The sequence below is a fragment of the Chanos chanos genome, chromosome 12 (genome assembly GCF_902362185.1).
Source record: "Chanos chanos chromosome 12, fChaCha1.1, whole genome shotgun sequence".
NCBI lineage: Eukaryota > Metazoa > Chordata > Actinopteri > Gonorynchiformes > Chanidae > Chanos > Chanos chanos.
This window is the reverse complement of record NC_044506.1, coordinates 10,291,951-10,317,837: the sequence shown is the minus strand read 5'-3', so window position 1 is coordinate 10,317,837 and position 25,887 is coordinate 10,291,951. Positions and strand designations below refer to the sequence as shown.

Below are 25,887 nucleotides of genomic sequence, written 5' to 3'. Positions count from 1 at the left end.
CCGACTGCTGTTTTGCTGCAGCATCCCAGGACAATGTGACCCTTCGCGGATCACCTTCAGTAGCTAGTTGGAACGACTCGAAGTGCAACTCGGTGCACGAGCGGTTGGGCCAGATTTACCAGGGAGTGCACCGACTGTTTCGTTGCTTGCTGCACAGTCTATTACTCCGGCTGCAGTTAGCAATAGCACTGGGAGGTAAGGCGGACAACTGTTTCGCACGGCTAGCTGCTACAATAACAGTTACTGATCAACAGCTTTGCTAGTTAATGTTAGCTGCCATTTCACATCCGCTATCAGATTTATTTTTAAAAATCCGGTATGCATAGTTACGTCTGTAAACAGAGTGGTCTTATCATAAATGCAAAGTAGTACTTTAATGCATTGCAGCTAACTTTAGTTTCTTTTCCAAGTCGTCCGTTTCTGTTGCAAGTGCAGAAAACAAAATCAAAACAGAGGGTCCACTTATACCACCGCAAAACATCGCTAGCCTGCTAGGGCTAACCAGCTAACGCCAGCTAATTACACCAATCTGCAGCAAAGCACGTAAAGAATGACGGAATACAGAAATGTCTCGTGCCTGCTAGCGATTGCATAAAATGCAGCGGTTAAATATTCACAAGGGTGCATTCATATTTAAAACGTAAGAGAAAGCATTAATTTGCCCGAAAGTCACATATTATGTACTTGTCCTAGTTAATTTTGTAATTTTTTCAGTGACTCCCAGACCCTGCGCTGACTTTTCTCGACCATGCGACAGTGGTGCCTCCCTGCTGTGGCTCCACGCGCTGAACCGCTCCCAACGGGCCGACTCTCACCTTCACTGTCAGGTATGTGGAATCAGCCTGCGAGTGGGGGAGAGCTATATAAAGCAGTGTATAACACCTTTCAGAGTTTACGACATTCAAATTACCATAATCTTTTTTTTTAGTGTGGAGTGCATAAACGTATCTCAAGTCAAAACAATATCTAACATAGTGGTTTATACCATTTGTTATGTTGGTGTACTAGTTCGCTTGTCTTGTTAGTCCTATTGAATAGGTTCAAAAGTAGGCTAACTTATGTCAGCGTTCAGAGCTATGCAGTGTGCTGTATTGTTTATCCCCTTTTTCAGATGCCAGGATGGAGTGTTGTGAAGTGGAGCCTCGCTATACTATTGAGCAGATCGACTTGCTCCAGCGTCTAAGGCTCTCGGGCATGACTAAACCTCAGATCATCCAAGCTCTTGAGTCTTTAGAGAGGTTAGACCCAGATCATCGCAGCCCGTGTTGTGATACACACTCGGCCCCTCCCACTGCTCCGACCACTGCAGCTCCAGCCGCTCCGTCCTCTTCCTCATCCTCATCTTCATCTCTCACCTCAGCTACCACACAGACACCTGTACTGGACGTGGCACTTTCGCCAAGCAACAGCTATGAAGCCTCACCTCCACCCTTATACCCACCAAGCGGGGTACAGAGGTCATTCAGCTACGACCTGGCAGAGGAAGACTGGGACTTGGAAGAGAAAGTTGAGGAGTATATGAGGTAGAGTTCACTGTGAGAACTGGCATTGCACGTTCTTCCTACCTAGCCTAGCGAAAAGGGAAGATTAATATAACACCAGATAATGACGGCTAATGTCCCTGGAGGAAATGACTAATTTTCAGAGAACCAAAGTGTTAACGCAATTGGGTCAGGCAGGCTGAGAGGAGTAGCGGGACAGGGATACACTGTAGCTCTCACGTACATTTTCTCATGTCTTTCCAAATGTCTGCCTCCAGAAATGCTGTGTATGATCACAAATCTTATTCAGTTCAGTTAAATTAAATTCAGTTCGATTTTATTGTCATTTACATTCACAAGGCATACACAGGGATATACTAAAATGAAATGCATGTGTTCAGTCTAAGGCTTGCCTTTCTGTTTTCGTAAGATGCCAGTGTTTAGACACACAGTACATAACAACATTTAGTGTAAACATTGTATGGATAATACAGAATGACTGTAAGGCTGTACAAATTATACAGTCCAATAGAATGAACATTACCATGCACAGTAACGTACTAAAGAGGAGACGTCAAAGAGAAGATTATTATAGAAAAATTTCATATGGTCTTGTTCCATTCTCATAGCAAGTTATGTCTCATAACATTACTTGATGTTGAAATAATAACTTGGTAAGTTGTGGCATATTTAATGTTTCGCGTCTAAGGCAGAGATGTCTTTGAATTTTAGGAGGGACAGTAATCTAGTGAAGGAGGAGATCAAGGCCTTTTTAAATAACAGAAGAATCTCTCAGGCTATCGTTGGACAAGTCACAGGTATTGGATATATAGAGTGCTTCACTGAAGTGATGTTAAAAGAAATGCATTTCATTGGTAACAGTGGATCATTTAAAGAGTACCATTAATGGGTCAGATGATTACATCTGCCTGTTCAGAGCTCTTCCCTACACATTTTCAGTTAAGGTGTGTAACAGAGAAGTTGTTGTTACGCTGCAGTCCGTTGCTTGTGTTATTGCCTGCAAGGTTAATATGTATTAATGTATTACTCACTCTGCTCTTGTTCTGTTTTTGCCTCTACTGCCCTGGTTCTCAGGTATAAGTCAAAGCTATATCTCTCAGTGGTTACTGCAGCAGGGTCTTGAGATGAGTGACTCCAAGCGCAGAACCTTCTACCGCTGGTACCTTTTGGAGCGTAACAGCCCTGGTGAGTTCAGCAGAAAGAGAGAAGGAGAGAGAGAGAGGAAAAGAGAGGTCGGGTGTGGCGTTGGGGGTTACGTTATTTAAAATATGAGTTGGTGGATGTGGGTGTGAATGGATAAAAGCATAAGAAAACTTCAGGCATTTTATGCCATCACACCCTTGCCCCCAGCCCATTTTAAAACTTCTTTCGTTTTGTCTTAGAGGGCTCTTACATTCCCAAAACAACAAGATCATGGTGTCCAATTTATGTTCCAAACAAAAGTTGTGTTGATGCGCTGAATTGAAATTAAATCAATTGTTGTCGTTTCTCATCAACAACCTTCCCCGGTTAATGCTGTGCTTGGCAGATCTTTAAGGTGTACTTACTGTAGCAGTTTGGAATATGAACTAGATACACTCTCACACTGTCACGTTGCCAAAAATCTCATTTGGCCAAGTGTAATTCACATTGTAAATGTCTTTGTACTTGGAGGACTAATGAAGTAAGGCAAAGAATTGGGTTGAAGCCCTCTAGGACCAACGCCTCGCTGCTCTGTCCCAGGTTTTGCCGCATAGGACTCAGTCCTGATCCTGGAGCTGCCTTGTGCTGGTTTTCATGTAACCTCTGCTCTAAAGCGCACCTAACACGTGACCCTACTAAATGAGCTGCAAGCATGTTGCTTAACAATTTTTTTGCTCGAACTTGGAGCATGTACATTCCAAACTGAATTGCCTAACTTGGGCTGTCAAGATGTAGTGAGGAAACTGAGTGAAGAAATGTTATGTTTCTGAGTCCTGTTATGTAACATATTGTGGAGCTGGATAGAAACACATCTGGACTCAGGCATGCGGAATAACGTACTAACTTTATTGACAGCTCTGTTAAGTACAAAAACAAAACAAAAAAGGCCACACCCAGAGGAAGTGGCGAAGGGGAAGGCCTAGCAGACCACCACATAGAGAAGTATTTTAAAGGTTAACTAACAAAATGTGAGCCTGTGGGAGCAACCCTAGTTAACACGGAGTTTTTTGATTACCCTAATGGGCTCAAGGACTCAGATGGAGTGAAAACCAGCACGCACAGGGCCCCAGGAGCAGGACTGACACCCCGTGGAGTAGGCAGAGAGAACTGCTGATGCATCTGCTCCCATGGTACTCTGCACACCAGTCACAGCCAGGTAACCACCAATCAACAGGGACCTTTATTTGGTGGCACAGTGTACATACAGCTAAGTGACGGAGATAAAAACAAATGTAAACAATGCCAGAGCTAAACATTTAAACATTTTTAATGAAATGTTGGTTACTTTTAAAAGGCTGTCCCCCACTACAACAGTAGGTGAGATAAATCATAGAAAAAAGGCATATCACATTCTTTCAAGCTGCTTCACTACAAGCGCATTTACAAGTCATTTGCTGTGCTGGGTTTCTGATATGACCTGTCACTGATATTTGATGTCACAATTCAGTGTCTTTCATTTTAAATACCAGAAAAGAACCAGGTCCCTCCTATGTTATGAAATCCATATATTTCATAGTTCCAGATGAATTGAGTCAGAGAAAGTGTGTGTGTTTTGACTTTCTAACTCGCAAATGCCCCCTACAGGAGCAACTCTGTCAATGCGCTCTCTGGTAAAAGAGGAGCCAGACTGGAGGATGGCTGGTAGCCCCGGTGATAGGGCGGCTGTAGGTGGGCCTTTCAGATTGCGTAGAGGAAGCCGCTTCACGTGGAGAAAGGAGTGCCAGTCAATCATGGAGAGGTGAGCCAATCAAAAAGAGTCTGCAGGGTTTCCATGGCAACATTCTGTTATGTCAGTCTCTCCAAATAGGCACTTAGTGCATGCTCATTTGCAGTGCTTTGAACATTTGCGTGTAAAGTGGATGTATCTATTACACGCAATCTGTCACGCCATTGCAGGATCAGGAGGGAAATTAGTGGAGATATTTGTGACACAATAGCCCTAGGAGAAATAGTACTGATGCAAGCGATTGAAATGAAGCAAAATGATGAGACTAATGGCAGATAACCTGGGCCTCTGCTGTGTGTAACGAACAGGTGTGAATTCGTTGGAGGCACTGTGAATAAGAGCTCTTTCTACCAGAGAAGGATGAAAGAGTTCGCCAGTTTTTTTTTCTCCATTACCAAAGCTGTGTTAATTTATGGACCCTGTGCTGTTTGTTGAGATGGAAGAAATTGCCCCGCTTTAAAACGAGGAATGTAATCTCCTTAATGCTACGACTATCAATCTGCTCTCTTAAACACCATTCTGGTCCACTGACTCTTGTTGGTTGATTGTGTGTTAGTCATTCTTTCAGTGGTGAAATATTGATCCTTTTTTATTTCCTTAGTTTCTTTTTAGAGAACCAGTATCCTGATGAAGCTAAAAGGGAGGAGATTGCCAATGCCTGTAATTCTGTGATTCAAAAACCAGGTTAGAGTTTTTAGTCAAGTTATGAAGTTTTTGCTTATCAGGTCACACCTCCACAATTGTGTTCAACAGTCTTTCATCTTGGACCCATATTTGTTCCTCACCTCACGGGAAAGCAATACTACTATGTGACTCGTTATCACAAAAGTAACACTTTCTATCTTTTCACTATCTATCAGTGTACAATTGCATATTGTCCATGTAACGAATGTTGGGGGATTTTGAAAGATCTGGTTACGTATTCAAAAGATAAACTCATTGGGAATCTGTTCTCTCTAAAAAAAAATTTCAGGGTGCAAGTTGTCCGAGTTCGAGAGAGTCACAGCGCTTAAGGTGTATAATTGGTTTGCCAATCGCAGGAAGGAGATGAAGAGACGTGCAAACATAGGTAGGAACGAACTGTTCATAATACTAGTCTAGACTTGTGCTTCATGTCTGTAAAAGTCCTTCTGTCTTCATTTCCTTGTTTATGGTCCGTCTTAAACTCAACCCTTTTGTTTCACCTTCTCAGAGGCAGCCATTCTGGAGAGCCATGGAATAGAAGTGCCAAGCCCCAGCTGTCACTCAAACGGGGAGGAGATTGAAACCCAAGAGTTCAGTGATCAAGTAGTGAATCAACGATTCTCTGAGCAAGTGAGTCATTGTCCTGTTCACGGGAAGAAAACCCTCACCTGTGAATGTTGCAAACGCATATACGTTAATTATGACGGATACATGAAGTGCACGAACTGATTATTAAAGTGTTGAACAGATATTATTTCGTTGAAAAGCTGAGGTTGAGAACGCTAAACTTTTCCTTACAGGAGGAACTGACTCCCAGGAAAGATATTGAACAAGATGGACCATCAGTGGCTGCTATGGCAGTTGTGCCTCTTCCAAGCCCCACCCCTCAGCTTGTGGAACAGAAGATGGACGAATCAAAAAGGGAGGCAGTTGACGAGGAGTGATGTCTGGGAGGAGATTTTTTTGATATCTTAAGGTGGTTCAAAATGCTGACTCTCAGCATCAGTTCCACAGGTCTTATCTCCGGGATGTTGCGTGAGTCAGGGCTGATACCAAATGCTCTGGTGCCTCTAGTGGTAGGGAGGCCACTGTATGTATTTATGGTAATCATGCTTGTAGTAATGGCAATATTTATCTCTATATATCGTGCATTCCAAGACAGTCTTAATGCAACAATCGTCTTAGAGGGAAAGATATGTCTGGTGCAAAAACTGGTACCCCCTTCCCCCCCTTAATGCTAAAGCCTCGTCTTTAAACCTTGCTGTTCTCATTTTTTACAGTTTAATGAATTGCAGTATCTACATAGCTGGGACTGGAGAGGTTGAGAGAACCTGCAGGACAGGTATTCAGATGTGGTGAGGGGGTGTACTGCAGTTGGTGTGGAGCTTGTTTGATTACTGGGGCGTTTGAAAAACGCCCCTAGCCATATGCAATAGGTAATAAATAAGATAGTTAGAGAAAGACCACGCCCCTCAAAGAGCACCATCAACTCAGGTAATTCCAAAGCAGGGAATCTAGAGACAATGGAATAGGCCCTATGCTAATGCACCATAGTGTAGTTCAGTGGAATTCCTGCAAGAATGGGTTTCTTGGAAATTAATAAGCTTTCATAATCAATCAAAACTTTAATATCTATGTTTGTTTCCACGTTATTTTAGTAAAAAGAAAGAAAAAAAAAAGCTAACCGTGAATTTATGTAGATGTGATCAAAAAAGTAACAGATGATCACAATTTTTTCATGCTGTTTTCTATATTAACCACTACATCAAGCCCTTTTAAAACCAGTCATTTAAGTATCTGTGACCTCTGGCTGGTCTTTGGGCTCTAAAATGTATTAAATTGTTTTTCTTATGATTTGCTTTAAGCACCATTACTGCTTCTTTGATAAGCTAACGATGTATGTAAAACGACAAAGCTATACATGTCTATGTGAGATTTAGCATACAATGCAAAAAAAAGCTATGTTAATGTGAGTGCCTGGACTTCAGTACTCACAGATTATCTCCTGGTCCATATGAAGCCAAAGCTGTACCAATATGAGTATTGACAAAAGAGGAACCGTGTGAACACATTGCAAAATGAAATGCAAATGAATCTCCTTTGTGAGAGATTTGAAAGCACTTGGATGTAAAGACCATGTAATGGCCTAAAGCTATAAAATATGATTAATCTGACCTAATTCAGCCGTGTCCGTATGAATGGGTTTTAGCGCTGCACGCTGTCCAGGCTTTGCTTTTTCCTGATGACATACACTAATAAAACAAATAGACCAAAAAAGATTTTGGTGTGATCCTTGACTTCTTTGCTTTTGTGTGTGAGAAATGAAGTGTTATTTGTCTTAAGACTGCGAAGTTTGGGATTTACTTCCGTAAAAAAAACCCCACAATATTCGAAGTATTTCACTCAACGGATTCGAGTATTGCAGCGGAAGAATCTGAGCAGCTCAATACATAAATCAAAGCACGTCAGAAATTAATTCTTCAGAAATTACGGATATAAGCCGTCAGAGGTTTGAAAAAAGGATGATCATCTAGTGGCTGTGTATATTACGGCTTCAAATGTATGACAGCTTTTGACAGAACCCATGATTTCTGTTGCAATCAACAGTTTCTCTAAGATAGCAGAAGATGATTAACATTTGTTCGGAGGATATTAAGTATCTACACGAGGAGAATCCCAAATACCCTTCTAACTGAAAAAAAAAAAAACAAAAAAACTACATGGACCTGTATGCGGGTGAATCTTCTAACTGAATTTGCTGAACAAAGCATTTTTCCCCTTTGAGTCCCCTATGTACACAACCTGTTTGCTGTTTTGGCTAATCTTGTGTATTGCCCTTTAGACTTGCCTTTCACCATGTTTCTGAAATTTCATTTTGATCTGCATGCTCTTCAAAGCGGATGGATTTTACTGTAGAGATGAGAATTTACCTTCTCTTTGTGTGTTTGTTTTGCATGGTGCCAGATTCTGTCACAAAAGGTGGGTACTTTATTCAAATAATAATCAGAGACAAAATATTTTTCAGATAAATAGAACAGAGCATGGACAGGTAAGCAGTTTCAGTAAGAAATCAAAGGGCATAAATGAAGCTCCCCATGCTAATCTTGTTAGCACATTGACCCAGTATAGAGCATATACAGTCTATTTCTGGCAGAAATAAGCTTTGGTTCACTATTTTGGGATGCTTCACGATCAAGTGTAATAATGAGACAATGATTTTAACCTTTGTGTTCCTTTCACAAATGTATCATCATGAATAAATTTCAAGGAGTTCGTTTGGTTCATTTTCAGAATGTGTGAAAGATTTGAAAGAGAATGTGGATTTCCCTGGAGATGACATTCATCGGATATTTTCACCAGATGTTCATCATTGTCAGATGGCCTGCACCCAACACCATTCCTGTCTCTTTTTCACTTTTTTACGGTCTGACTGGACAAGAGACAATAGGTTGGATGAGATTCAAGTCCCAGGCTGGGCTTATGTTTGGTCTATTTGTGAGTAATTGAGTACCACTGAGTAAAGAATGAGTAAAGAATTTGTAAACGCATCTTTCCTTTTTAAAGCAGGTTCTTCTGCTATCTCAAGCACACGTCATCTGGGAAACCGTCCAGAGTGACTGACCTAAGTGGTGCGACTTCAGGCTACTCACTTAGAGACTGTGAGGACAGGCCAAGTAGGTCCAATATGCTTGATCACCAAAGAACGATGCATTCCAGAATTACAACGCAAGGCATTTTACTTTCAGTCACACAAACATTGTTCCTCAAATATGAAAACATTAGCATCTGGAATTTGCTGACATAACACGTTAAACATACACGCTGTCTAAAATGGTTACAGTAATCAAACATAATCTCCACATTTAGATCAACTCACAATGTGTTTTTGCCTTTTGTACCTCAGATGTCTGCCTGTCTTCAGTCTACCGGGACGTTGATTTCTCTGGGGCGGACTACGGGGCTCTGTTTACTGGAAGCTATGAGGAATGCCAGAGAGCCTGCACCAGTGACCCAGGGTGTCAGTTCTTCTCATACTTCACAGAGAAATTTCCAAGAACTGATATCAGGCAGGTTCATTCTGTGTCAAGTTGTTGAACATGGCAAGGCAAGTGTTTTAAGGAAACCTCACCTCTAAATAATGACGGTTTAATTGTGATGTACTCTGCTTTCCAGATACAAATGTCACTTGAAATTCAGCTGGACTGTCCCAATTCTCCCAATTGTGGAACTGAAGGAAAATGTCGTGTCTGGGTTTTCTCAAAAATTTCTCCAAAAAAACACTGGAAAACAAGGTAAACACATTTTGCTGTGTGAAATTCTTCCAATTTTCTTCTACGATTGTTAAGGAAGAGTTTTGTCTTGTACACCCAAACAACGTGTAATGATTACAGTTAAGGCAAACATGGCCATAATGTTCTAAAAACATTAAAAATCAGTGTAGGGTTTTGAAGAGAAGGCGTAGTTACATTACATCCAAGGATAGTTTATCTGTGTGGCCAGGGGATTGACCAGTGGACTTGATTTTGTGGCAGTTTCTGTTACAGAATGTGAAGACCAGATCCTCCATAGACTTTCCTGGGCACGACTTTGAGCAGTTTTCGGCTGCCTCAGCTAAGCATTGCCAATTCTTATGTTCAATACACCCCCGCTGCACCTATTTCTCCTACACAACTCAAGACTATCAGTCGTAAGCATTGACTGGGGACATTTATTGTTTATTCATTTAGTTTCTTTCTGCAATTTGAATGAACCTATTCTTTCTCTGGTTATTGTAATATGATTTGTGTAAGAAACATCGTGTAAGGAGTTTCTTGTTGCAGGAAAAGGATGCATTGTTTTCTTAAGCATAATCATGATGTAAAGCCATCAGTGACAAAGCAAGATGTTTGGTCTGGGATGCCCCAACGCTTTTGTCAGTCTTCAAAAGGTAAGATGAACTTCCCTCTGCAGTATTTGGCAAACAATGCTGTACTCTCTGAGGTCAGCTTTTTTTTTTTCTTCTTCTTCACAGACTGGATCAGAACCCAATATGAGAATATTGACTTTAGAGGCTCTGATATTCGTCACATTACGATGGATGATGAACATAACTGCCAAACTGCATGTGCACATGACCCAGACTGTCAGTTCTACACTTATGTTAAAAACTCTTTCACACCACCGGAGTATAGGTTCGTATGTCATTTATAGTCGTCCTTTGTATCGGCTGTCAAATACATGAATACCAGACTGTGAAATACGCAGAGCTATCCTGCCCTATTCTCTTTACTGTCTCAACTCTGTGTGTGTGTGTATGTGTGTGTGTGTGTGTGTGTATGTGCTTATATGTGCGTGTGTTTATGTGTGGACATGCATGCGTATGTTTAGACAGAGGTGTTACCTAAAGCAGGTCATCACTGTACCAGTGCCTCCAAAGGTAGTCTCAATGAACGGAGTGGTGTCAGGGTTCTCATTAAGGAGTTGCAGCAGTGAGGTGCCTGAAACAGGTATTTCTACTTTCCAGTCAATAAAACATTTCACAAGTAAGACTAATTCCCTTTGCGTTCTATCTTTATTTAATCTGCAATAGCATGTATTATATTAGTGCTTCAAAACCCAAAGAATATTCGGTTTTAGAACAGAATTATAGTTCTCTCTGTATTAGACAGGCTGTAGATGTTGTATAAGAACAAGTTGTGTTTCCAGGGTTGAAAATATTTGACATTAATCTGGATGAAATCTTTCCTTTGCCTGTGGGGTTACAGATTGTGGTGTTGCTCAGATTGAGAAGGCAAGGGTTCTTGGTGGTTCAGACGTCTCCCCTGGCCAATGGCCCTGGCAGATAAGCCTTCAGAAGAACAGGAAACATGTATGTGGTGGAGTCATCATTGCTCGCCAGTGGGTTGTCACTGCTGCACATTGTCTCTCTTCGTAAGTGAAAATACCTCACAGAACTTCATGGTTATCTATTCTGGTTCAAGGTGTCTTGTGTGGTGTGTTCTATGATAAATAACCATGCATTTGTTTTGTTTAATCTTGTTTAACATTTTAATACAGGGCTTATAATGCTTTGTCAGTTTTGGCTGGGATAACCGAGCTGTCAGTTTCTGGAGAAAAGTATGAATTGGACAAGAAGTTCATTCATCCTGGCTATGATGTCGCAACTCTGGAAAATGATATTGCCCTTCTGAAACTGACAAGCCCACTTACATATGGACGTGAGCACTTTAATCTAAATTATCACAGTATCTCTTAATAATCGCTATCTTTCGATCATCCATGTATGAAAGTGATTTTTTTCCTTCACATGTTTATTTTATAATATTTCCTGAGAGTATTATGTTTCATCAGATTCCTAATTTATACCATGGCTGTGAATGTCAACTAATGGTCTTATTTTTCTAAGGTGACATTGCTCCTCTGTGTTTGATGGATAAAACAAAGGAGATGAGTCTCTTTGGACAGAGCTGTACTGTTACTGGTTGGGGGAGGCTCTCGTCAGGTATAGACCATGTGTAGCCAGACTATACAACTTGTAACCGGTTCATGTCCTGTCATTGAAACTTCAACTTTAAAAAAAAAAAACAAAAAAAAACCCCAAAAAAGGGGCGGTGCTTTTTCCTGAACACATTCAGGCCATTAAACACTGAATTCTTCCTGCATGTTACAGGCAGCCATTCTACTGTACTTCAAGCAGCAGAGGTGCCTCTTATGAGCCCTGAATCATGTGCTGCCCTGAAGTTTGGGGAAGACAGTAATTATAAAGTGCTTGACACAAACGTATGTGCAGGATACCCACAGGGAGGCATAGACACCTGTGACGTGAGTCATTGGGGGTAAAGGGGTATATGTGTTGTGTGTCTCTGTGTCTGTACATTTATATCTTTGAGTTTTGAAGCCTTGGTTCATCCCTTTTCACATATGGGTCCATTGTAACTTACGAGATCACTGGCCTTATTTTCCTGATACGTTATTCTAATATACCAATATTTGCATTTTTGCTTCTGCATTTTGAATTTCAGAAATTCTGGAATTAGGGAAATGCTGGTAATTCTACATGTAGACAGATTGAAAATAACTTCTTTCTAACAACAGCTAAACACACCGACAGGAAAACGTGTTGCCTTGTTCTGTCTCCTGTGAAAACAAATTAGAGAATCAGCCAGATTAAACACGACATGGATGAAAGAAAAAATACGGACGACTGATGAAGAAACAGTATGATGTATCAGTAATTCTGTAGTGGAGCTCTATAATGGACCCATTCTTTAAAACGATTAATGTTCTCCTTTAAAATACTTTAGATTCAGCTGTAACTATGGAATGACACTTGAATTATTTCAGTCCACGTTGTGAATTTGTGTGGTTTTCTTGTTTTTCCCTCCTTGATTTTTTACTCTTTTATTTATTGCATTTATTACTCTTCATTTTGCATTGTCACATTGTCACCTCTACTGTGGTTACACTCAACAGGGTGATTCTGGGGGGCCACTTGCTTGCAGTATTGAGTACAGATGGTACTTAACAGGCATCACCAGCTGGGGCCAAGGCTGCGGACTAGCTAACAAACCTGGGGTGTACACCCGCGTGTCGCGCTATCTAGACTGGATCAGGAACACCATGTCCAGCAGTGAGTAGAGCTCCAGTCTCCAGACACACATCAAATTCACCTCCTTAGACAATAGTCTCATTCACTCGTACGCATGTGAAACTTTGATCATTTGAGCATTATTTTTTCTTTTCTGTTTCAGATTAAGCCAGCTTTGCTCAAAACTTTATGATTGGCAAAGAATCTGCATGTCATCTGAATCTGGGACTGCAGGTTTCTGGGTGAATGCAGTATAATCTGAGAGTGAAGCCTATGTAAAATGACTCTAAATGACAGTACTGATAATGCACAGGAAATATCAACAGTTGTCAGTTTGAACTGCTTTTAACTTGTTTTTCAGCTGATAACTGAGAGGCCTACCATGTGTCAGATTTTTGATTACGGAATGCCAAAAAAAAAAAAAAATGAAAACTTGATGTATGGGTGTATGGTTGATTATTCAGTTGTTTTTAATCTTATTCGTAGAATATGGTCGCAACCTTATGAGAAACCTGCACATAATTTCAATGTCTCTATTTTACATTCTAGTGTTATGGTAAAAGAATGTGTGTTTTGTCAGTCTGAATGGGTCATTTTGACTTCTTTACGGGAAAATTAACGAAAAATTCTCCTGCCATCTGAAGAGACCCAAGTTCTTCATTAGTAGATCCAACCCAAGCTTCATTTTTGCTAAACTGTGTACATTCTGTTACGATTAAGACAAACAAGGGTACACACACCAGTGTTACCATTTACAGGTTTCGGTATTCTAGGGTAAGCCTACCAGCTTTGTGCATCTGGAGACTATGCGTTTGCAAAATTCCTGAAGGTCCTGGTTGCATTTGTACCATTAGAACCACAGACATTCACTGGACTGAGACCCAGTCTCTAACTGGGTACTCCAAGTTATTGACTATGTAAAACCTCTGATCGACCATCTGTGGCAATACATTTGTTTGCATGTTCTTTTACTCTGTGCTGAAGTTTGCCCCTTATCTTGCCCTTTAGACTTTAGTTTTAGATGATATTTACAAGCTTCTTCAGTTCTTAGAATGGATGTAGTGCCGTTTGTTAGACAGGTGTTTATATGGAGAAGATGAGTGTGTGGTTGCTGCTGGTGTGTCTGCTGTCTCAGACACCACATTCCTTCAGCAAAGGTGGGTTCACTCTTCTTAGCATGCTTTAACCTACAGTTCAAGCATTAGTGATCTAAAAACATCATAGGGTTAGTTCTGTGTGGATACTTTGCTGATGCTCTCTTAATTCATCAAAGAATAGTCTGTTCTTAATACTGTAATTATTTTGTGGATGTGACAAAGAGTGGTCTATGAATATTTCTGAACTTTACTTCAAAAGGAATAGGACAATATGTCAAAATAATGTTTTAAGAGATCTGTCATCCCAGTTGTAATAAATCAGTTCAAGCAGTCTGGGTGAGGGCCCACAGAGCATCTTGCATACAACACGTGTAGACGATAAAGTTTTGAACTGAATTGAATTGAGCTGAATTGAGCTGAAAATAACTTCATCAAATCGAATTGAATTGAATGGAATGGAATAGAATTGACTTAAATTGAACTGAACATGCCAAACGTTGTCACTGATTTCATGTTGAAAAAAAATCCAGTAGGAGCTCAGTATCATATTCATTCTCTCAGAATGGTCTCGAGAATTGATAAAGGACGTGGAATTTGCCGAAGAGAACGTACATCAGATTTTCTCTCCGGACGCCTACCACTGTCAGTTGGCCTGCACTCAGCACCACTCCTGTCTCTTTTTCTCCTTTATAGAACGGAACAGGACCACGGATTCCAGGTACATAGTAAACGATCGCTGTAGTATGTCTTTCAGCGCTCAGTTTACATTGCAGAATGACAAATTAAGTTTTTCATTCTTTTCATTGTACAAACGTAACACAAAAGAACAAATTTAATACAAACAGCAACAAAGATGTTCAGGATGAGAATACAAGAAAACTAATCTGGAATACCTTTCATTTTAATGGTTCTTCTTTCAGGAAAAAAAAAGGAAAACCAATAGTTTAAGGTTCTTCTCTGTGACAGGGAGTGGAAGAAATCTTAACATCAGTATTTTCTTTTCAGGTTCTTAACCTAGAAAATGACTGCAAGATTTCGGCTGTCGGAAAAAAAAAAAAACTGCCACACTGCCCTTTTGACGGAGACAAGAGGGTACTCAATTTCTGGACTGTCGCATGCCCAGTTTAGTAGGGATTATAACGCGTAATGATTAAAAAAAACTGATCCACCGCTCTGACCTTTTTCAGACTGATGCGCTGCCACTTTGGGAAGAAAAACAAGTTCACGCTCAGAGACGCATGGAGATTAGATCTGCTTTATTCGTTTATGTGAAATGTGAATATAACATTTAGGTTTATTATTTGAAGTCTGGTTAATAATACCGTCAATTTGGTTTTTATTTAAGATGGTTACAGTCATTAAAGCTGTTGTATTCGTCCGCCCAGTGAAAGCCGTGATGGTGCAGATACTTCCTCACAGTAAGAAATGGAGAGAAGAAAAGGCGCACCGTCTTCATGTTATGATTACCGTTATTCTTAACGATCAAATGCTGATCTATTCTGGGAATATGTGATCCTTGTGATTTGACATCATGTTCAAAAGAACAACAACGAAAAGAAAAAAAGAACTTCACATACAAAAGCCAAGGATAAAAAACACTGAACACGTATACCGTGAACCAAGTCTAGGACAACAAAACTTTAAAAACCGGTACAAAAGCGCAACACCCTTATGTAAATGTTTTTATAGTTTGAGAGTGGTATACAGGCTTGTTAAAGCCCTTGGGGGGAAAATTCTAGTGGAAAATATTTAAGAAGTTCGAGTACATGTTGCTTATCTGCTCTTCATCTGTGCCCATTAGTATCAGGCTGATGTAAATATTTGTGTTAATAGAAGATGTTTATTATGAAATGCTAAAATTGTAGGGAGTATTCAGACATACTAAGCAAGACACATGGGTTTGTACAATTAAGTTTAAATAATCGATATAAAAATGATAAATTTTCCAACCATCAAATTGTCTTTTGGTAGGATTTGACTTAACGGAAAACCAGAGTGCAAAATTCATTTCATTCACTTTAGGCTCTCTCTCTCTCTCTCTCTCTCTCTCTCTCTCTCTCTCTCTCTCTCTCTCTCTCTCTCTCTCCCTCCCTCTCTCTCTCTCTCTCCCCCCTCCCCCTCTCTCTCTCTATCTCCCTCTCTCTCTCTCTCTCTCTCTCTCTTTTGCTCTTACGCACACACTCACACAAACACACACACACTTGCGCTTACTTTCTCTCTCTCTCTCTCTCTCTCTCTCTCTCTCTCTCTCTCTCTTTCTCTTCCCCCCTCTACATTTGTAGGAAGTTCCACTGCTACCTAAAGCAATCTAAGTTTGGAGTGCCCACTAAAGTGACTGAGAAGAAAGGAGTGACCTCTGGCTTCTCCCTTAGCCAACTTGAAAGAACACCAGGTTTAATATATATCATTAAACTATTGTAAATCAAGACTTAGAACATGGTTCTGATGGTCTGCAATCTGTGTTTTATATGAATGTCTGTATTTCTGTTTGTGCTTTTGGTTTATCAGATATCTGCTTGTCATCACTCTACTTTTGGGTGGATTTCACTGGGGCAGACTTCAGCTCCTTGTTCACCCAAGATTATAAGGAGTGCCAAAGAGTTTGCACCAATGACCCCTATTGTCAGTTCTTCTCCTTCTTGACAGAACAGTTTTCAAAACCTGAAATGAGGCAAGTTACATCATGAACGTGACAGTAACATCACCAGCATTTTAAGAAAGATTTTATCATGAAATTCGGATTGTTTAAAAACGATCTTTTTTGTTTTCCAGAAACAAGTGCTTTTTGAAATACAGCTGGAATGTCCCAATACTACCAAAAATTGAAATTTCATCAGAAGTTACATCGAGATTTTCCTCTAGATATGCAAATAAGACTGGGGCATTTGGTATGCATTGTGTTCCTGGTTTAAATTATTTAAATTTTCCTTGGTGGTGTTTAGCAAAGCTTTCATTTTAGCTTTGTACAGTAAATCTCTCCATGTTTTTTCACCATCCAAAATGGAATAAGCTTCAAAAGAATTGGAAGGCTTCAAAATAAAAGCAGACAGTTCAACTGCAGAGTGTACAGCAGACATTCATGTAGAGAAATGTACTTTAGTACCTAAATGGGCCAGCAGTATTGTAGAGTCAGTGTTAATCACTGTAAATTTCATAGTAGTTTCAGAGTGCACTGGGCATGTATTACACATATTAACAGAAGAAGATACATTTTTACATATATTTTCATCCATATTTATATATGTATATTATATTCAAATTTGGACCTTCTTAAAAAGAAAAAAAAAAATCTGCATTTATAACGCGGCATTTACTGTTGTAGATGATGATGCTTGGAACTCAGATCTAGGAATCCTGGAACACACAGATTTCCCTGGGAATGACTTTGAACAGGTTCCTGCCGTCTCAAAGGAGCACTGCATGTTTCTATGCTCTTCACATCCCCGTTGCACTTATTTCTCCTATGCAACCTCTAAGTACGAGACAAGTGACGCATGGTGAGCGCTCCTGGAAGGTACAGATGTGTCTCATACTGAATCTGAGGATCCAAATGATCTTTCATGGGTTTGTTTTAAATACATCTGATTCTGAATGGTCTCTGAAAGGATCTTACTGTCACAGGTACTATATGCGTTGCTTCCTCAAGCATAACGTAGACGAAAGGCCGTGTGTCCCTAAAAAGGAGCTGTTTTCTGGGATGCCAAGACGCCTTTTCAAGCCCACTGATAAACCCCAGCCAAGCAGTACTGCTCTCCTCCATTTTTCAGCAAATCAATTAAGCAATTAAGACAAAAAAAAAGGGGGTCTTCATTTTTGCTTGAGGTGCCATATTCTTGTTGTAGGTTGGGTGACAGAGGAATGGAGCTACAATATTCCGGGGGCTGATTCCAAAATCATACCCGATGTGTCGGACGAACGGTGCAAAAGGCTTTGCACTGAAGACTCAGATTGTCAGTTCTTCTCTTACTACGGATACCCCAGGTTTGGATGCATGCCAAAACATCGCGAAATTTCACCTCGGTTTTTTTTTTTTTTTTTTTTAATAATCCGTAATTTGCTTTAATATGCCTTACGGTTTCCATTGTATGTGGTGTCTTTCAAAAGCTTTTTGGTTCAAATTCCATAGCACCAACATTTTTGGAACTTACCACCATGAGTTGACTCTATTGTTAACTGCTTTCCAGTGTGTTCCTCTGTTTAGGACATATTCAAGGATCTGTAGGAAGTGCTTGCTCCCCACTCTTCGTTCTTAAATAAATTTTGAGAAATATAACTAATGTTAAGATCTGTTGCATTCACCCTGCTTAACCAAGCAAACTTGAATAGGTTGAAACCAGTGGGGTAAAGTGTCTGTAATCCTTTGTCTGTAATCCTTTGTACAGTAGATGGTAACAATGGTTATAAGACCACAAATTTCATGTAGTTTTTTTTTTCTCATGGTATCTGTATATTTGTTTGTATGTGTTTCCTTCCATAGGGATACCTGCTTCCTAAAGCAGGTCATCACATTACCACTGCCCCCCAAGGTGGTTCTAATGGATGCTGTGGTGTCTGGATTCTCACTGAAAGGCTGTGACACACCTAAACCTACTGAGTCCACATAGACACTGTGTAACAATTGTTCTCTACTCTAACAAAACACAAATAAACCTATCGGCTACACCGTTGCAGACCTATCTCTGATTTACATCTTACAACAGCGTGTCCACCTACACATGTATTCAAATCATGTACATAGACAGAAAACTAGCGTAAAAATGCCCTGTCATCAATAAATGTGGATATATCCTTTAAAGTGTAACAGCTCAGGCAACAGTGCGTGATTTGCCTGGCCGGATGATAAGTGTTGAATTTTCTCTGAAAAAGTTAACTACAGGTCAAGGCTGCCAGTGTACCAAAGCTGTTAAACATACCAGAGAAGGTAGAGTTTGGATGATGTATTGTTGTGTTTTTAGTTTGTGTGTATATACACGTGACACAGGTTTTGTTTCTTCCATTTACGTATCCTCATTTAAAAGAACACAGACAATGCCTTGAGATGTACAAGAAATCAGTTTTATGACTTGCGCGTTTTGTTTCTTAGATTCGTTCATGTGCACCAGCCTCAGGAAAAAACGTCATCAGAAACTAGGGATGGTGCGAAATCTTAATGGTTTTAAAGACAAAGAGGCAACACGGCATTAGGTTTGTACTGTTTTTTCACAATTGTTTACACACTAAAATTGGACCTTGAAATGCAATCACTGGAACCTGTGTACTGGAGCCTATCCCAGTGCTCATAAGGCAAATGGTGGGGAGACAACCTGGACAGGTTTCCAATCCATTGCAGGGTAGACACACACATTCATACCTTGGGGCAATTTAGTGTCTCCAATTCACCTAACCTGCATGTCTTTGGACTGTGGGAAGAAACCCATGCAGACACGGGGAGAGCATGCAAACTCCACACAGAAAGGGCCCCGGGCGCCCGGCTGGGAATCGAACCCAAGACCGTCTTACTGTGAGGCGACAGTGCCACCCACTGCGCCACTGTGCCACCCTTTTGCCTTACACAACATACAAAATTAAAATCTCTTGTGGTCCTTTGGAAAACACTCACTCATTATCTAAGCCACTCATACTAATTAGGGTCGCAGGGGCCTATCCCAGCGCTCATAGGGCAAAAGGTGGGGAAACAACCTGGACAGGTTTCCAGTCCATTGCAGGGCAGACACACACATTCACACCTAGGGGCAATTTAGTGTCTCCAATTCACCTAACCTGCATGTCTTTGGACTATGGGAGGAAACCCACGCAGACACAGGGAGAGCATGTAAACTCCACACAGAAAGGACCCTAGCCACTCAGTCGGGAATCGAACCCAAGACCTTCTTGCTATGAGGCAACAGCGCTACCCACTGTGCCACCGTGCCGTCCCCTTTGGGGGAAGGGGGGGCAGCAGCAACCAACCTGCCAAGCTTTATTTACCAGTTGGCAACACCCACTCTTCACAGGTGTAAACATTAGCTGCTTAATTGTTCACTTAGAAATCAGCTTTAGCACTATAGAAAGACCACAGTCGAGGAGTGAGAGTAAGAGGAGGAAGAGGAAGAGGAAGGACAGATGTCTCAGGGCCACACTGGTTGACCATGTGCTCAACCATATATTGAGTAAAAGGGTGGCTGGGCAGAGAGTTCAGCCCAACCTGAGCTGATACACGGTTGCATCTATCATCTGTACATTCAGAAATGAGAACCGGTAAGTTCCCTGTGATCTACACTACACTACTGCTCTTTATGTATGCATACTGTAGTATATTGCAGTCCAACATATCAGTAGTCCTACATTACTCAGTGATTGTTGCCCAATGTTACAGTAATGTCATTTCATTTGGAAAAAAAGAAAAAAAAATATTTTACTGTAGCTTACTGTAACTAATCATGTCATATTTTTGGATCCTCTGCAGAATTGAGAGATGACCAGGCCATGGTGGAAGACTAATTTCTTTTTTTCTTACATTTTGCATTTGTTTTTGTCTTTTTGTGTTGAAAGGTTTTATTTTTTTAGAGTTTATTTTCGAGTTAGTTTTATTTTTTACTTATATATATATATGTGTGTGTGTGTGTGTGTGTGTGTGTGTGTGTGTATGTATGCAATTTTTTTTCTTTCACAGAAAGAGGTATGTGAGGTGTTACATACAAAACACAAGGGTTCCAAAATACTACATTTTGGGAAAAAAATTAAAAGGTTTTTGTTACTGTATTGAGTTTGTGGGTGTTTATTTATTTATATTGAAGTAGATATACAGAAAGTCACTGCAACGATCTTTTACAACTGGCTACAATGTAACACTGGCATAAACCTACTGGTAGAACGATCTATTCATGTGAGGGTGTGTGTGTCATTTTGATGCAAAAAAAAAACAAAAAAACGCATTTTGGAGAGAGATAAAACAATCCTGAATGCACTGTTTGCTTTTGGTACAGATCTGTACAGTTTTGCATTTTGTGTTTTGTGTTTAGAGTTTTGAGAAAGTGAGCCAAAGATTCAGAAAATGTGTGTAAACAACTGTGAAAAAAAATGCAATACACCAAATGACACCATCACCTTTACTCTTTAGGCATTCCACCTATCAAGGTCTTCCTTCCGACTTTAGTTCAAAATGGCTGAGAGATATGACATTGCTTGCCGTTTTGAGAGAGGGGAAGGATAAATTATTTTTATTTTGCAGTCCCCCTTCCTACATGCACGCTTTTAGTCTCAGGTCTGACAGCTTGGGCCCCTCCCCGTGGGAAAAGCGAACATATGTAATTGTGGTGGTCCTTTCTGGAAGCTGTGGTGGCAGCGTTGGCTCCTCTGCCAAAATAACAGCAGACAGAGTTAGCTCCACACACACACACACACACACACACACACACACACACGCACACACACACACACGCACACACACACACACGTCCAGCGCCAGACTCGCACGAGAGTTTTCCAACACGCTCAGGAAAGCGACGCGCTGTTTGCACGAAGGTCCTCCCCACAGCCACTCTCAGGCTCCACACTTCATTCTTCTCGTACACAAACATCAGTCAAAAACATGCCCTTCTGTTCACCCGTCCTAACAAACAGACAGAGGAAATACACAAAACCAAAAAAAAAAAAAAAAAGAAAGAAAACCCAAGAAAAAACAAAACAAAAGAAAACTAACAAAAAAAACCTTATAACCAAATCATTCACTCTTGTATGTGTGATGAAATGTAAACTCTTTTAAAGCTAATTTGGAAAATGAACAGTTTTTATGAAGAGCGAAGAGACAATGAAGAGTTTTTAACATACAAGCGTGCTTCAGCTTTTAACGTAACAAAGACCTCAGTCTCCTGCTTCAGACAAATGTTTCTATCACTCTCGGTGGTGACGGTTAAAAACGGTTTCATGGAAGACAGTATCAGTTTCATCAGAAAAAGTATTTATTTTATTTGTCTTTTCTTTTTTTCTTTTTCAAATTTTATTTGTTTATTTATTTTACAATTTGGGGCTACAACCCACACTCCAGTCTTTGAATGGAGTGAAGACAACATGGGAGTACATTTGCTATAATTACATGAAAAAAAAAGGAATCCCTAATGTGCAGTTTGTCATTTTAATGACATGTAGCACCCCCAAGTTTTGTTGCTGGAAAGCAAATCCTCTTTTGAAGTGGAGAAATTGGGATGTTTTAAGAATAGTCTTATTCCCTCTAATGGCGGCGGTGGAGCTGTGAGCAAAGAGATAATATGGGCAACATATAATCAGCTGAACATCCCATAATGCACTACTTTTCATGCCAAAAAAACAAACAAAAAAGTGTGTGTGTGTGTGTGTGTGTGTGCGTGCGTGTGTGTGAGTGTGATCTGGGGAGACAGAGAGAGCGAGAGAGAGAGAGAGACAGTCAGACAGAGAGACAGACAAACAGACAGACAGAGAGTGCGAGGGTGACCCTAATTACATGCTGCAGATTCTGGGTGATATGGAAAAGAAATGAAAAGACGTGTGGAGTGCCCAGTTTCCTCTCGGCGGTGCAGGAAGGCGGCCAGCGCCCTCCATGTTTTCCCTTTGTGGCCACCAAGCATCACCATTCCCATCACCCCCACTGGAGCCAGCTAAAGAAAACACAGCCAGCCCGCTACCCTGACAGGAGCACCACAGCAGAGCAGTCTAGATAAGAGAACCACCCTGTCTGCACACGGAACTGAGACATTGTTCGCTACTTGTACTTTCCAATGTTTCATCCACCATCTTTGTGTTTAAAACTGATATGATGATGTCATGGCTGGGAATGTACTAGAACAGAAGTGGCTGGTGCAATTCCCTCGCTAAGTCAGAGAGAACTGTGTATCTCTCTGTTCAGAAACTGTTCAGTTTCACCGTCAGATCCAGCGAAAGTTATTGTGACAGTACTGCCCTCTCGTGGTCTGCAGTGACACATCGTAAAAGTAAACTTCCCCCAAATAACCACAAAGTTAAACCAGAATTTTGGTGAAAAGGCACTTTAGTTTTTTATGCAAACTTCTCAAACATTTGTATATCAAAGTCAAAATGTACTGAGTGGGTTTAAATGATGAAGTTAAAAAAAACAAAACAAAACAAAACAAAAAAAACGATGTGAGATATGTAAACAAAGTCCAGGCAATATCAACATAACTGATTTTCAAAAAAGCAAAAGCTTTTTTCATAAACCCAATATTTCACTGTCTGTCAAAGTCTGCATTGATATACGTGATAGCTGTTAACTTATCATATTCCATTCCATGTTCCTTCTTTTGTCCCGATTCTCTGTTTTCCTCAACAATTTGCAGCATAGGACCTTCTGAATTTGGAATGCAGGTTGATACTTTGTTTTTGTTTTTTTATTCTTTGTTTGTTTATCTGATATGATCTGGTTTGGTTTCTCGTAAAATGCACAATAACATTTTGTATGACTGAGACAATGTGGGACTTTGTAGGTTTGATTTTTTTGGGTTATAAAAACAGGGAACTGTGTTTTTTAAGCATCACATGCTCAGATCCTCACATACAAGTTGTTCTCTTACACTGGTAGAACCCGGGGAGATTTTCTAACCAAAGAAAGGGCTGTTCCAATATCCACGCGTGGTTCTGATCATCTGAGACCGAGAAGGGAGAGTCTACTCTCTGCGCGACATCAGAAAGCCCCGATCTCTGTTCCCCAGGCCTGAGTCGTCTTGCTGGATCCGCCCATGCTCCTGCGCTGTGGAGCGGGAGACCCCAGAGGGGCAAACGGTCTGAAGGAGACATGTGGAGGAGCGCTGGAAGAAGAGGAGGATGAGGAAGAGGTGGTCGAAGAAGACGTGCTTGTGTGGAGGGGTGATGGGACGGCGGGACCCTCAGGGGAAGGCTGTGACAGTCTGTGAACAGAGGAGGGTAAGGATGGAACCCTGTGTACGGAAGCCAGGGCGGGGCTCAACATTGTCCCCTGGTGGCCGGCCAGAGGAGCCACACGAAGGGCTTGCGAGGGGTAGGCAGCGAGGAGGGCCGCGTGTGGGGCCAGGTCCCGACGGCCAGCGGTGGAGGGGAACGGCGGAGAGGAGCCCGGGGTGGAAGGGGCGGTGAGCTGCGGGAAAGAGGCCCAGGGCCAAGGGGGGAAGGGCAGGGCGGCGGGGCTCTGAAGGAGGGGATCCAATTCGCTGGCACAGTGACTGAGATGGGACACCAGCCGAGCCCCGATTGGATCCGACGACTCCAGGCCTTCCAGAGTGCTTAGATACCGAACCACCTCCCCCACACACTCACGAAAACCAAGCGTTCTGTAGTCCACGGCCAAAGCTCGAGCATCAAAGTAGCCTAAGAGAGGAGAGAATAATAACACATTGATCAGCTGCAAAAGCTATAAAGCTGATTCGGCTGCCCAAGCTATAAAGCTGTCAAAACTGTAAAGCTAATTCATTCAAAACTGGTTCATATGTTCACTAGTAATGACAGGGCAAGTGACACCAGTCGGAGTAAAAGTATCGAGAAAATCTGAGCAAAGCACAGTCCCTAACCAATCAGAAAGGAAACAATCTTACCTTTACTCCCCATGGCATGCAGCAGTTTCAGATGATCTACTGTCATTTGAAGAATCTCAGCTTTCTCTAGCTTTGAGGAACCCTAAACAAGAATAGACGTTCCCGTCATTTTACGCAGCTGGTCTGTTAAATGTCCAAGTGTATTCTTTGAGTTATGTCCAATTAATCTTTTAATTGCGTGTGAAACCAGAAGACGTTTTCTGTCTCCAGCAGCTGTTCTGGAATCAGTACGTTCATTTTAAAAGTTCTTAGTATTAGCTTAATGTCCCACCTGTTTCTCAAAAGCACTGGGCACGAGCCTCCTGAGTTCTGAAAGGCTGTGATTGATTCTATCTCGCCGTCTTTTTTCAATGATCTGAGGACCAGGCCAAAGCGCAACAGTCAGAGAGAATCAACATAGAAGCCAGCTGCTCTCTGCAAGTCCGCAGTCTAAGATTATGTATTTATCTCATATTCTATTCATCTTTTTTTTTTTTTCTTGTGCGGACGCTTAAGCGGCTTTAGACACAGCAACTCAAAACTTAATCATGAAATTGTGTTGGAATTTTTTTTTTCTGTTCAAGGACATTACACATTACAATAGGAAAAAAATATTTTCTTCTCTAACATATGGAAGTTATTGAAGATGGTCTGTTGTACCGTATCTAGTGATTAGGCAGACACATGAAACAGGGGGCCAAAAGAGTCATTACCTCATGAAAAACAATAGGGGAAATCGCGAGAGAAAGAAAAGAGAGTGAGAAAGACATGAACTCACCCCTCTTCTTTTCTTTCGGGCCAGGATTTGTGAGGTGCTGCCCGGAGACATGGACCCAGTGACAGGACTGAGAGAGAGAGAGAGAGAAAAAGAGAGACAGAAAGAGAAATGGTGAGAGAGAGAAAGAGAGAGAGAGAGAGAGAGAGAGAAGCATATTGAAATGGGGACAGATGAGGGCTTTGATGTCACTGCATATTGTTGTCGTTACTCTCTTTAATACAATGCAGAAACACAGTTGCACATAATCAAGTTCAATCTAATTTGTATTTGGGAACTGCTACACACAGGAGTGCCGAACAGAAAAGAAAATGAAATTATTTTGGTTTAACGGGTTTGTGGACATTAGTTTCACTTTGGCTGACATGCTATGCTTCTAGCATCTTACAAAAACAGGTTTGAGAAGCCAAGAGAAGAGAATGATTACATATCTGCAGGGCAAGCTGGAACAGTGGCTCTTGCGTGGACTTTGTGCACTTCAGTACCCTGAGTAATCATCAGTCAATATGGTTTCTGTTTGCATGGGTACTCTAAAGTCACATCCAAAAATATTATATTATATTATCTGTTTGTTTGGCGATGTGCTTTCACTGCCTTCTTTAATGACGTCTAAAAAGACATGAAAGTTTGAACTGAATTCTGCTGGTCGCATATTTTACAGAGTTTTGTTTTTTTTTTTGGTGGTGGTGGTGGGGGGAGGGTGTTCTTTTTGCTTTTTTTTTCTGTATATTTCTTAATGCTAGTTTAATTATAACTATCTATTAACGAGACTATTTCTAATTTGAAGACTTTGATGACCAAATTTCAAAAGCGTTTTCAAATTTATACAGTTTGCTCAAT

General features: G+C 40.9%; 4 protein-coding genes across 5 annotated transcripts in view; 3 read left to right on the top strand and 1 right to left on the bottom strand.

The window, feature by feature from the left end:
* On the top strand, nucleotides 1–7,344 carry LOC115825040 (homeobox-containing protein 1). The gene is made up of 11 exons (XM_030788777.1): nucleotides 1–195; nucleotides 715–827; nucleotides 1,112–1,523; nucleotides 2,214–2,299; nucleotides 2,577–2,687; nucleotides 3,715–3,840; nucleotides 4,269–4,422; nucleotides 5,012–5,094; nucleotides 5,384–5,479; nucleotides 5,603–5,724; nucleotides 5,895–7,344. Exons 2-11 carry the CDS (start codon nucleotides 749–751, stop codon nucleotides 6,036–6,038), a joined length of 1,413 nt encoding a protein of 470 aa, XP_030644637.1. The 5' UTR covers nucleotides 1–195; nucleotides 715–748; the 3' UTR covers nucleotides 6,039–7,344.
* Nucleotides 7,345–9,077: 1,733 nt separating this feature from the next.
* On the top strand, nucleotides 9,078–12,959 carry LOC115825673 (plasma kallikrein). Its single transcript, XM_030789463.1, has 12 exons — nucleotides 9,078–9,161; nucleotides 9,268–9,386; nucleotides 9,627–9,781; nucleotides 9,915–10,021; nucleotides 10,106–10,265; nucleotides 10,462–10,580; nucleotides 10,839–11,004; nucleotides 11,131–11,291; nucleotides 11,480–11,575; nucleotides 11,744–11,895; nucleotides 12,547–12,703; nucleotides 12,825–12,959. Exons 2-12 carry the CDS (start codon nucleotides 9,333–9,335, stop codon nucleotides 12,827–12,829), a joined length of 1,332 nt encoding a protein of 443 aa, XP_030645323.1. The 5' UTR covers nucleotides 9,078–9,161; nucleotides 9,268–9,332; the 3' UTR covers nucleotides 12,830–12,959.
* A 779-nt stretch (nucleotides 12,960–13,738) lies between these two features.
* Nucleotides 13,739–18,425, top strand: LOC115825674 (plasma kallikrein). 2 transcript variants are annotated; one of them, XM_030789464.1, is made up of 9 exons: nucleotides 13,739–13,818; nucleotides 14,320–14,476; nucleotides 16,041–16,150; nucleotides 16,267–16,429; nucleotides 16,531–16,646; nucleotides 17,081–17,255; nucleotides 17,380–17,501; nucleotides 17,601–17,739; nucleotides 18,236–18,425. In XM_030789464.1, exons 1-9 carry the CDS (start codon nucleotides 13,749–13,751, stop codon nucleotides 18,360–18,362), a joined length of 1,179 nt encoding a protein of 392 aa, XP_030645324.1. In that variant the 5' UTR covers nucleotides 13,739–13,748; the 3' UTR covers nucleotides 18,363–18,425. The 2 variants fall into 2 exon arrangements, with proteins under 2 accessions (XP_030645324.1, XP_030645325.1); XM_030789465.1 differs by lacking the exons at nucleotides 13,739–13,818; nucleotides 14,320–14,476 and adding an exon at nucleotides 14,759–14,850.
* Nucleotides 18,426–23,410: 4,985 nt separating this feature from the next.
* heyl (hes related family bHLH transcription factor with YRPW motif like) overlaps nucleotides 23,411–25,887 on the bottom strand; it is a 3,870-nt gene continuing 1,393 nt past the window's right edge. Inside the window, exons 2-5 of the mRNA XM_030789459.1 lie at nucleotides 25,051–25,117; nucleotides 24,565–24,648; nucleotides 24,294–24,375; nucleotides 23,411–24,069 (exon numbers count right to left, since the gene is read on the bottom strand). Coding sequence (XP_030645319.1) covers nucleotides 23,411–24,069; nucleotides 24,294–24,375; nucleotides 24,565–24,648; nucleotides 25,051–25,117 — 892 coding nt within the window. The remainder of the gene's footprint in view (nucleotides 24,070–24,293; nucleotides 24,376–24,564; nucleotides 24,649–25,050; nucleotides 25,118–25,887) is intronic.